Source organism: Charadrius vociferus, unplaced genomic scaffold (assembly GCF_000708025.1).
Source record: "Charadrius vociferus isolate BGI_N301 unplaced genomic scaffold, ASM70802v2 scaffold549, whole genome shotgun sequence".
Taxonomy (NCBI): domain Eukaryota; kingdom Metazoa; phylum Chordata; class Aves; order Charadriiformes; family Charadriidae; genus Charadrius; species Charadrius vociferus.
The window spans coordinates 3,050,572-3,062,283 of NW_009650103.1; the positions used below are offsets into that span (position 1 = coordinate 3,050,572).

The following is an 11,712-nucleotide window of genomic DNA, read 5'->3' on the forward strand; positions in this document are numbered from 1 at the left end:
AGCAGACCCAGCACAGCTTTACAACAGGAGCACAGGACCCCATTTACCAAGTGAACTGTAGCAGTTGCTTCACTGATTTCTTAGAGACCCAACCCCAAGTGTCAGAAATGAACAAAGAGAAAGGCTTGAGTTTTGTTTGCTTTGTGTTTTTTGCAGCTGCAACACGATCACCCCCGGGATCATCTTTCCTCGCCGCATGCAGGTGAGGAGAATGCCATCATCTCTGCGTACTGGGCAGTAACTGGATCCAGCAGACCCAGATACAGATGCGGCCCCGTAAGCCTCTGCCCAAGAGAAAACACCTCCGACGTTAACGCAGACCCTCCAGCAGGGAGAACTCCCACCGCCATGCAGGTAAGCGCTGCGGTTCCTCGCTCAGGTGCGGCACGGAGGGTAGTGCGAGGCTGGGTGACAGCTTGCCCTTTGGCTTCTGACCCTGTCAGCTCTCACACGGCATTGTCAGGCCAAGCACCAAAGACTCTCCTTTGAGGACAGATATTACAGGTCCTCGTGAGCATCTCAGGCCTTCTGTAACAGCTTAAAAACAGTGAGAAAATACTAATAGTGAGTTATTCCTCAGTATTTCCATGCATGGAAAGGAGCCTTCTAAACTACAGCACGGTAACGTCCTTCTCAGCTTGGGATCTCGCTGTGCCATGAGGAGTAGGGTTGCTTCAGTTTCCAGGAGGAAAAGAGACTTCCACTAGTAATACAAAGACCATGGTCTAAAAGTCATGATTGTTTCCCATGAATATATTATAAAATGAGGGAAAACCTTTCTGTTCCAGTAGCAAAAGAATTCACTGTCCACATCTTCTCTTCTCCAGCTGACGCCCTGCAGGCTCCGGACTCACCAGTGGTGCTTCATCCTCTTTAATGTCTTGCTTTTCCATGTGCTGCTTTTTGGAGCCGATTTACTGGAGGAATACTTCCTGCGGTCCTTACCTCTTTCTTACACCGATGCAAAGACTCTGGGAATCAGGGAGAGGGCCAGGAAGCTAGATATAGACCCTCTAAAGGCCAACCTCTCTTACACTGTCAGCAGTGCAGCAACATGCTCTGATCAAGAGATATTTTTACTTGTTCTTGTCTGCAGCAGCCCAGAAAACAGGACAAGGCGCAATGCGATCAGGCAGACATGGGGCAATGTGACAGACGCCAGGGGTTATGCTGTCCTCACTCTGTTTGCTTTAGGAAAGCCGGCGTCACTAACCACCCAGCTGGAGATCAATGAAGAGTCTCAAAAGCACAGAGACATTATTGAAGGCAGTTTCATTGATTCCCCCCAGACGCAGACACAGAAGATGTTGATGACCGTGGAGTGGACAGTGACTTTCTGTCCCCAGGCAAGGTATATTCTTAAAACAGATGAAGATGTGTTTGTCAGTATTCCAAGCCTGGCTGGATACTTGCTTAGCTTAACACAGCTAGAGGACATCTACACTGGGAGGGTTGTTCACCAAGGCGTGCCCGGCAGAGACCCCAAAAGCCCTGGCTTTGTTCCCATCCATCAATACTCGGAGGAGTTTCACCCAGATTACTGCGAAGGGAGCGCTTTCGTCATGTCCCAGGACGTCGCTCGCAAGGTGTACGTGGCCGCCAAGGAGGTGCCAGTTGCAGTGCCCCCCGATATCTTTGTTGGCATCTGTGCTAAAAAAGCTGGCATCACTCCCATTCACAGCTCTCGATTTTCTGGGGGAAAGCACATCAGCTACAATCGATGCTGCTATAAATTCATTTTCACCTCTTCCAACATGAAAGAGGACGAGTTATTTAAAGACTGGAAGGAAACAAGCGATGGTAAAGATTGCTCATTACTGGAAACTTACTACGGTCTGGTGTCCTGCAAAGTTTTGACCTATATTGATAAGTTTAAACAGTTTAACCTAGATAGAATTAAAAATGAAGTTCTTCATTTTGCCGATTAAGCTTTAACTTTTGTGAAGTCGGAATTTTCTTTTACCGGCTGTTTTATCCTGTTAACATTTGGTAATGACAATCTCCTCTCAAAGCTTGCTCTCCTCAACAGCAAATGAATTCTCAATGCTACAGCGTTACAGCAGCAAGAGAACTGGATGTACTCTAGCTACGTAACTGCCTACAAGTACCTGCATACAAGTGAAAAAAAAAAAAAGAGTACTCCAAGAAACTTTGTCTGTATCCAGTGTTTTCCACAGTTCTGAAGTCCTCTACCTTATGCCAAAACTCATTCTATGATTTCGTCAGAGTGTGGCATCACCTACTTCCAAAGTATTTTGTAACAAAGGGGAATCTTTCCAGCCACAAAAGGGAGCTACTTCAGAGCTGTTTGACAGCGCCAGTGAGACCACAGAACAGCTCAGGGCAGGAATAGACATTGAACCAACATGGGAATTGCTCAGGTGAACAGCCGGGGGAGATTCTAGGCAAGAAATCTAACTCACCCGTTAAAGAATCCTGTATTTCTGTCAATCATGGTATCAGAGAAACACTGACACAAGCAGTTCAATGACATAACGAGCTGGAGAACAGCATCAGCAGTGAAGTCAGAACAAATCCACTGGCATACTGGTAACATCAACCTTATTCAAAGCGTAAAAATACCCCAAATTAGGAACCAGCCACAGAACACAACCCCACCCGTGCCCACACCCTCCAGATCAACTCCACCACATCGGCTCTTTAAGCAGCGGGAGGACAAGCTGGACAGATTGGTTCTACAGCTGTGACAGACACACAGGGGAAGAGACACGCGGGCACCTTCCAGGGCCCCAGCTACTCTTCCCCGCTGTGACGGAAGGAATCGGAGGAGCGCGCCAAAGGATCCACAGTTCTTAAGCACCGAGTTATGCTGCTTGTTAACCAGGGTCATATGATGAGGTTTGGTTTGGGGAGGTTTTTTGGGGAGATTTTTGTTTCTGTTTTTTAAACCAAGTTCATCAAGTTTAGCATGTTACCTCAATTCTCATTCTCCATCATTCCATTTCTGTTTTTTCCTCAGTTATCTCCACCTGTTACTTTACAGCGGAGAGGACAGGGACAACACACTTAAGTTTTTCTGTTGTATATCACATACACCAGCAGCAACACGTAAACCACACGGCAACAGACAGGATGGGTAGAGAACTACATGCGAGTAATAACGGGTAAGCATCTGATCAATTAATCACAATGTTGAGCTCAAAGCTCAACAAAATAAAGCATATGTGCATATATAAAAAATCCCCTTGTTTGGCATCTGTGTATTCTAAAATATTGTATTTGGCAAATGTACCATGCAAAGCAGATGCTAAAGACTTAGCACAAAGAGTGGCCTTCAAAAGCAACAGCTGAAAACACACATGGAAGAGACTCATGAATTGCAGAAAAGGTTTATATATTGATTTCTTTTACTGAGATTTTACTATATGGCTCATACAGAGCTACCAGCACACAAAGCCACCTAAATTAACAAAGCTGAACTGTCCAATATGAGTGCGAACTAAGGACTTCTATACTCTTTTCATTTCCGTTTTAGCGCTTTCATGTTTTTTCTGGACGCAGGATTCATGAAGGTTCTGTGCTCTCTCTGTTCACAAATGAGACACTGTGTACTGTGTTTCTCACTAGCAGATGTTTATTATGCACATCTAGGCTGAAAGCGTCAGCAGCAGTATAATGTTGGACGACAACTTTTGTACATATTAGATCATAAGCAACAAGGCAGATCACCTGCTTTCAGACAACTTATTAAACATTAAGGGATCTTCCCCAACTACCCGGCTTTTCTGAGCCCGCTTTGACTCCTTGCCAGCAATTTTTGGCAGACAATACCATCACCTCTGCCGCAGCTCAAAGCTACAAGCAACAAGAGAGTTAATGCACGCCTGGATCATCCTGCTCCACTTGGCAGAGCGGGGACACAGGGCAAGTGCTCTCCACAGAGGTGTACCTGACCTGAGACACTACTAAAATAAGCCCACAAGTAGTAATTCCATGTTTTATGATGCTCCCCCAGCTATTCCTCAGACTTGTTTCTTACATCCTCAACAAAAATAATATAAACTTTTTGTATAAAGTACATTGTGGTCTCTGTTTATGGACAAAGGCATCATGTGTCACTCCAGCATCCAACTAGCCCTGCATCTCATCCGCAGCTATCTGACCAGCTTCAAAAGATTACAACTCTGAAGTACGACATTTCCATACTCCTAATTCAGTTCATGCTCTGAAACCTGAAAGCTTTATGTTCTTACTCCTTTTATTTTAACTCAGGCAACTAAAATCATACCTTTTTTTTTTTAAAATAACACTTAAAAAAAAGTATCTGTTAAAAAATAGTGTAAACAATTTAAGATTTGGTTCTGAAGTAGACTTGTAGTGCTATAGCTCGTGCTCCTTTTGAGCAAATAAACTGAGCTCTCATACAAAGTCGCAGTCAACAAGGGAGACAAAGCTCCCAATTTGGTTTTTACACACTAGAGCGTGCATTTAGTTGTTTCTAAAAGGGCTAAAAGCTTTTCTTCATCCTCAGTGTAAAATGTAAACAATATTTAGGATTATTTATTCAAGCAAGATTCACATCCAGCGAGTTGAAAATAGAAGAGAATCCAGTTCATACTCCCTCGTGTGGACAGAATGTTACTAGCTCATTCTTACCAACAGGGTTTCTGACAGAACAGGACTGGCTAAAAGAGTACTTCCATGCGAGTGCCAAGTTTGGCAGATACAAAACAAATAAGAGAGAAACTATGGCAGCATCTGAGGTTACAAACCTCTAGGCGTTTTGGTGTTTGTTTTTTTAATTGTAACTGTGATCTACTGAGAAAACAGGACAAGAACTCCAAGCCCAAGAACAGTTTAACTAAACACTGATTAATTTCTGCAAAATAAAACAATCAGAAGTTGATAGTGTGCTTACCTTGGTTACTTGTCTCACGACAGTACACTGAGAACTTCTGCCATGACATTCTATGGGAAATTACGCTATGCCCCGTAGATTTTGATTTGCTCTCATGACCCTCATTTCAAATAGAGTCGAAGTGCTTCGCATTCCTTTAAAGAGACAATCTAAAGAGACTCCAGCGTGGAGAGTCTTTACACCTTATATCTTAACACCTATTTCAGTAACATGGTTTGCAAGAAGGGGTACCAAGACATCAATGACATTACTCTGCTCCTTCCACGGCTGTAGTAGAAACTGCCTTAACATAATAAGGGCCTTCACGCAAATAAGCCCTAAGCCTCAAGTAATACTGATTTCCAAAGATCTCCGCAATTGTTTTAGAGTTTACAAGGGCCTTAACAAGTTCATATTTGGCATCCTTTGAAGATTTGTCAGGCTCCACAGATCTGTCTACAATGTACTCCACAAACCCTGGAGTGTCAAGCATCAACTTCTGGGCCCACGGTTGATTTGCAATAGCCTGAATTTGAAGACAAAAGAGGGGAGAGGGGGAAACACCTCATTTTAAAAAAACAAAAAACAGTTATACAGTAGGCTGTTACGCAAATAGCCAAGGAACAGAAAAAATTAAATGGGATATTCATTCTACACAGTAGTTACACAAGCACCACTCAAATCAAGCAGCAGTGTTTAACGCTGGAAAACAAGTACAGCTCAGTGCTTATCTTTAAAGTTTTAAGTGAATTATCACAGCAGTGCTTCTGACATCGAAGCAGCACCCTAAGCATAACTGTTGCACTTCCCCCCCCCGCCCTTTAATTTATAAGAAAATAAGCATTACAGACCCGACATGTCTGCTGAATTATTTAAATGGTAAATGCAAGTCGGGCACAGTGAAAAAGGTCTTACTTCTGACCACTTCACGGCTTCAACAAGAAGTCTATGGCACTCACTTAAAAAAAAAATCTGAAACCAAATGGCAATACAACTCACTATCTGATCTTTAAAAACAAAAAGCACTTACAGTAAACACCCGTAGAGCCCCACAGTGGAGATCGGGGAATGGCTGAGTACTGATGCTCCTGAAGAGCTCCAACGGCTGGCTAGACAAGGATGCGAACCATGATTCAGTCATTCTTAAAAGGTCTTCTGTCTGCTGCTCTGGCTATACACATCAGAGAAACGTGCAGAAATGAAAGAGTTTGATTAGGATTACGCAAAGCTTTCAATTTTTGAGTATATGTTCAATAGTTAGGGAATTTATTTAAAACAGACCACCAGCAGAGTCAACCAAAATAGTTTAAATTTTCAACTTATTTTCATGAATGAAGAAGTGGCCTTCTATATTTTGTTTAGGTTGGAGGACATATTTAAATAAATTGATTTTGATACATGAGGTAAGTGCTGTGCTGGAGTGCAGCCCTGCGAGACCAATGAAAATGGCTTACACGCTCATTTAGAGCTACACTATTAAAACCAGACCACTGGATCTAAAGAACACACACAGGGATTAAAGCAGTTTGCCACTATTTCTTTAAAGCACAAGAATACTACATTGTTTACTCTCATTCCCTTGCCAATGATGTCTTGACTTCATGTTTTATAAACAGATTTCAGAACACCTGGCTTCTTACAAACTCAAACTTTAAGCAAGCAAATAAATCAGGGAATTTCAAAACAGTAAAGTTAATGACTCTGAATACTAGAAAGCTACCACTTCTACTTAGGCTACATGCTGCAAAAGGTCTTCATGCAATTAGTCAGATGCACAATAATTTCATTCTTGTAGATTTAAAAAAAATAAAGAAAAAAAAAAGAGAGATGACAAACAAAACCACAAACTTACAGGCAAGTAAAGAAGAGATGAAATTGCATCCAAGCACCGAAGTCGTAACTCCGTGGGGGCATTCTTTGCCTGGTGCCCTATTCTGTTTAACAGATTTTGAAATCTACTTCCTTTGAAAACAAACAAAAAAAGTGCTTTTAATTCAGACAAACCTCTACAGGAATACAGAGTTACCCATCAGTCACATTATACTACATTAACTGGTAGAAAGCGTATTGTACATTAAACCTCAGAAAGGCAACTTCTTGATCTACTATAATAAAAGGGCAAGATTCTCTTGGCTTCATATGGAACTAAGATAGACAACACCAAAGCTAATTTTCCAGACTTCCCAAACATTTCCAAAAAGGAAGTTATATGTCACCGATAACTGAGTTACCTTGGGAAGCATGGACCCTAGTACACTTATTATTAGAAATCTTCAAACCCATTCTACAATGCTCCAATAGCTACCTGCTAATACAAATTTTTCACTTAAAAAAGAAGTTTGGACTAGCAGCAAGAAGCATAGCACCTACTTTGAATCCTCCAAAGAGTTTTAAATTAAGAGCAACGACGCAGTCATTACAGAAAGCATCATTACATGACAGTTCATGTTTTTCTAACCCTGGTAAGAAAGTCATGATGTCAGTAGAAGCAGAGGAATATAGAATAACACAACTACTGATGATTCGTATGATGCAGCTCACTGGAAAGGAATAACTTGAATCACGCTTGTGATACCAAGATTCTAGCTGCCAGCCATTTCACACTGCCATGCCTGGCAAGGCAGTTAAAAACTCCTTATCTGCTATGGCACAGCTATTCAGACACCCTTGATTATTAGACAAATAAATACATTTTTCAATGCCTTTCTCTATTATGCCAAATCAATTCACTCTTGTACATTATGACATACTGAAAAAGTTTTATTAATGAAAGAAACCAACAATACTAACTAGTTTTCTGTAAAACCTGTTTGCCTTCCACATTTGATCCCAGGATTCCTAGTGTGTCCACAGCTACTCCAATCATGGTTGGATCATGACTTTCTGCCATTTCAAAGACTTTTTCCATGAAGACAGGGTATCGTTCACAGATCTGCTGTGGACTGTCTACAACAGCCAGATTTCCAAAAAATTTAACAAATCCTGAGAGAACAAGAGGGAAAAAAAAAAAAAAAAAAAAAAAAAAGCATTCAGAGTGGAGGAACAGTAACTTTAGCTAAGTTAAAATTAAGCATACCTTAACATAAGGTTGTTTCACTGCTAAATTAATGTTATTAAATCTGAATACTGTTTGTGAAAGGCATCAGAATGAGGACAGAACTACGGAACTAGTCAGTATTTCGGAAGTTACTTAATTCATGAAGTAACAGCTGTCTTTTAATCCATAAAAATAACAAGACTATAATAACACAAATTTAAAACCTGAAGTACAGTCTCTCTAGATCTTACCTGTACTGCCACTGTTAATGAGTATTATTATTCATGTATTAGACTGTCCTTCAGCATTTTATTTTTTTTTATACATCCAACATCCACGTTCTAGTATTCAAAAATTCACAGGAGGTTTCACAGAATCACAGAATGGTCAGGGTTGGAAGGGACCTCTGGAGACCACCTAGTCCAACCCCCCCGCCAGAGCAGGGTCATCTACAACAGGTTGCACAGGACCGCGTTCAGGCACGTTTTGAAAGTCTCCAGAGTGGGAGACTCCACAACCTCTCTGGGCAGCCAGGTTTCAAAACAAAGGCTTAATAGTCCTCTCAATTTAACTCATTAATAAAAGCAAACACTAGAAACAAGAAACACATGATATAACCTGGTAAATAGAAGCCTGAGAAAGGATCAGACTCTGCACCAACGATGATGTTCGAAATTTTATCGATAATTCCTTGTTGAGCAAGATACTGACGGCCATGTGGAGTGTGGGCCAGTGAGGTCACCATCTCTATACAAGTAGCTCTGTAACAGACAAAGTTATTTTAGCCTATTTCAGATGGGTTTTCGAAGTACTCAGTGATTAAGAAAAAACAGGTTTTCCACCCTTAAGACAAAAGCCAAACAAATGGAAAAACAAAAACCAAACTACCCCAACTGTCCAACACCCCTCCAAGCTCACCCAGCTATCTTACTTTAGGCGTATAGTTGGCATTGCAGTCCAGCATTACAATTATCACAGCATACTGGGGAAACTTCATCTTAGTTCTCAAATTTAAGTATACAGTATTTTACACTTAAGGCTGTTTAAGATGAGGCAGATAAAGTGTTTCCGTGAAAAGGGTTTGACGAGAAACACACACAAATGTGTTAAAGGACTGTTATTTTAAGACTGAACTTCAGAGCTGTAACAATGCAGGAAACCTCAATAGCAAACTCACTGCCAACATACCTGACCAGCACATCATCTCCAGTCAGCTCTCCAATTAACTCTGATATTAATCCACTGTTTGCACAGTAATTTAGCGAATCTGCTGACACCGAAGAAATCTCAACAATTAACTAAATAAAAGCATAGGGGGAAAAAAAAAGGATGGTTTATAAAATATTATAACGTTAACAATTCACAGTGATGACCAAAGACATCTTATAATGCTGACTAACCCTATATATATTAAATACATATTTTCATGGTTTCATAACTAACCTAAATGTTTGCTTGAAACAATTTCATAAGGAGCTCCAAGTTTATAGCGCATGCATTTGATTTCTATACACAGTCATCTTTTCTTCAGAGGATCATCACTGCTACCCCCATTAAGCTCTACCATGGCTAATTTGTATTATTTCTCCTTTGCCATACATATCTAGACTGACGCACTCAGCATCTCTCAGTCTCTTCCCTGCTCCAGAAGTTTCAATAGGACTTCACATCCAAATGTTGAGACTGCAGCATCTATTTTACTTTTACTTTCAGAGAAACAACCATTTTATTGTATCTTTAGTAACTTTGTGTAGCCCTTCCAATGCCCTAGGGACAACAAGCTAGAAAATAAAAGATGTAAACAGTACTTCACGCCTTTGTACCATAAACTGAGAACTTATGTCATTATTTGAAAACCAACACTACTGTACTCTTCCTGCTCCTGTCTTATCTTGGCAAAACACAGACAGGAAGAAAAGTTCATAAAGCAGTGATGAATACTAATTTAAATGCAAGCCATAAAATCCAGATTGTAATTCTGAACTACAGTCCAAGAGAAACACAGTATCATGTCATTCAAATGCTAACATTGATCGCATTCCTACCTCATATACTCTGTATCGAACAATATCATTTGTTGCCATGACATTTTTCAAGTCACTCAACAAATTGCTCACAAATAAAGCCTCTAATCCATCTTGCGTCTGTGCTATTCTTGAGAGAGACTTGATGGCCTGGAAACAAAAAACAGCAACATATTAAAAGAAAAACAAAGAGAAGAAAATCCAAGACAATCTGACTTGGTTTCACTGTTCTTTACTAACATATTAAATAATGTCACACATCTAAAATTTTAATTGTGATTCATTTTTCAATGAGAATTACCATATCATTGACAACAGCTAGCTATGGTTACTGTCATCCAAGTATCTGACATTAAATTCAGATCTACAAGTTCACTTTGGCATAAACAGCTACAGGAAGATAACAGTTCTAAGTACATTTTCTATCACATCTAACTAACTTCTGGGCTTAGGGCACCTACATGCTTGTAACATCTTTCAAGCAACATAAGCTCTCTTTTTGAGGAAAAAAGAAGAGCAAAGAAGAGCAGAGGCTGGCATCTCAGACACAGTAGAAAAGGTGTTTTGTACAGTGCCTACATCACTTTGTAGAGAAAGAAAAAAAGAAAGCAACACTTACCTCTTTAGCCACTGCTATTTTCTCTCCACCAATGCAATTTATTATTTGCCGTAATAGTTCAGGACTGTTGAGAATTTCTGTCACAGCATCTGAATCTTCAACAATCCTCCCAACCTAAAGACATGATTAAGTAATTACAGATAATAGCATTAAACCAAACTTTTTCCACTATAAGGACATTCAGGCACTGGAACAGCTACCCAGACACACAGAATCAGCATTTTTTGAGATACTCAAAACTCAACGGGACAATACCCTAAGCAGCCTGCTGCAAGCTGGCCTGCTTTTAGCTTTGGGCTTGTCCTGAAACCTCTAGAAGTCCATTCAAAAATACAATGCTTCACAATTCTGTTCTTTTAAATTAATGCATAAAGTGTCAAGTTACTGCAGCCTATTCCTCTTCAGTATTTCTACAACATTGTTCTAAGTGTCCTGAATATCAAAATGCTGCTGCGCTTAATCCTCATGGCACCTGCTGTCACTGCTGGCTTGGAAAGTTTTATCCAGAACATGGGACAGAAGTTTCATTTACAAGTTACTTCTATCAAGACATAGTTTTATACGTTATGTTTAACATACACATCATAAAGCATTATATACCAACACCTTAGACAGTATTTATCCAAAACTGCATGAGTGCGTAAGAGCACAATTCCTGCATATAACACTTGATGTAGTGCTTTTGTCACAAGTTAGGACGTGAAACAACATTAACAGATTAGGACTAACCCAGCCTTGCGCAAAACAGAGCTCTGCCCTCTCCTCCTGGAAGAAAACCCTGTACCTGAGATATGGTGAGGATTTTCACGGCGTCGTCGGGGTGGTAAAGCCCCTTCTGAAGCTCTTCTCTGAGGTTCTGGATCACATAGACCGGGTCCAGGGCCTGCAGGAGCCTCTCCAGGATGGAAACACACGCAGACACCTGCTCCCTAGGCGGGACAGAGACAAACCCAAGCCCTTCAGGAGGGGGACGCCACCGGGTGCTCCCAGATCCTCAGCTGTGCCAGCCCGCGCCCTGGAGACCAGGGAAGGAGACGGGGTAGCAGCAGGAGCCACCGTGCTCCGGGGAAAAGGGAGAGAGGAGGCGGTCAGGCCCGCGGGGCCGGGCCGTGGCTCACCGGTCACTGACGCTGAGAAGGGCAAAGAGCGCTCCCAGGTGGTCGTCGCTGAGGCG

At 41.2% G+C, this 11,712-nt stretch overlaps 2 protein-coding genes across 2 annotated transcripts in view; one reads left to right on the forward strand and one right to left on the reverse strand.

Annotated features, from left to right (window-relative positions):
- Positions 1-348: 348 nt before the first annotated feature.
- B3GALT4 (UDP-Gal:betaGlcNAc beta 1,3-galactosyltransferase, polypeptide 4) lies at positions 349-1,928 on the forward strand. Its single transcript, XM_009892343.1, has 2 exons — positions 349-354; positions 828-1,928. The coding sequence occupies exons 1-2, from the start codon at positions 349-351 to the stop codon at positions 1,926-1,928; spliced, it is 1,107 nt and encodes a 368-aa protein (XP_009890645.1).
- A 3,198-nt stretch (positions 1,929-5,126) lies between these two features.
- Positions 5,127-11,712, reverse strand: part of PSMD5 (proteasome (prosome, macropain) 26S subunit, non-ATPase, 5) — an 11,187-nt gene continuing 4,601 nt past the window's right edge. The window contains exons 3-12 of the mRNA XM_009892344.1: positions 11,657-11,704; positions 11,323-11,467; positions 10,539-10,652; positions 9,941-10,069; positions 9,084-9,193; positions 8,514-8,656; positions 7,649-7,840; positions 6,711-6,820; positions 5,889-6,029; positions 5,127-5,384 (exon numbers count right to left, since the gene is read on the reverse strand). Coding sequence (XP_009890646.1) covers positions 5,127-5,384; positions 5,889-6,029; positions 6,711-6,820; positions 7,649-7,840; positions 8,514-8,656; positions 9,084-9,193; positions 9,941-10,069; positions 10,539-10,652; positions 11,323-11,467; positions 11,657-11,704 — 1,390 coding nt within the window. The remainder of the gene's footprint in view (positions 5,385-5,888; positions 6,030-6,710; positions 6,821-7,648; positions 7,841-8,513; positions 8,657-9,083; positions 9,194-9,940; positions 10,070-10,538; positions 10,653-11,322; positions 11,468-11,656; positions 11,705-11,712) is intronic.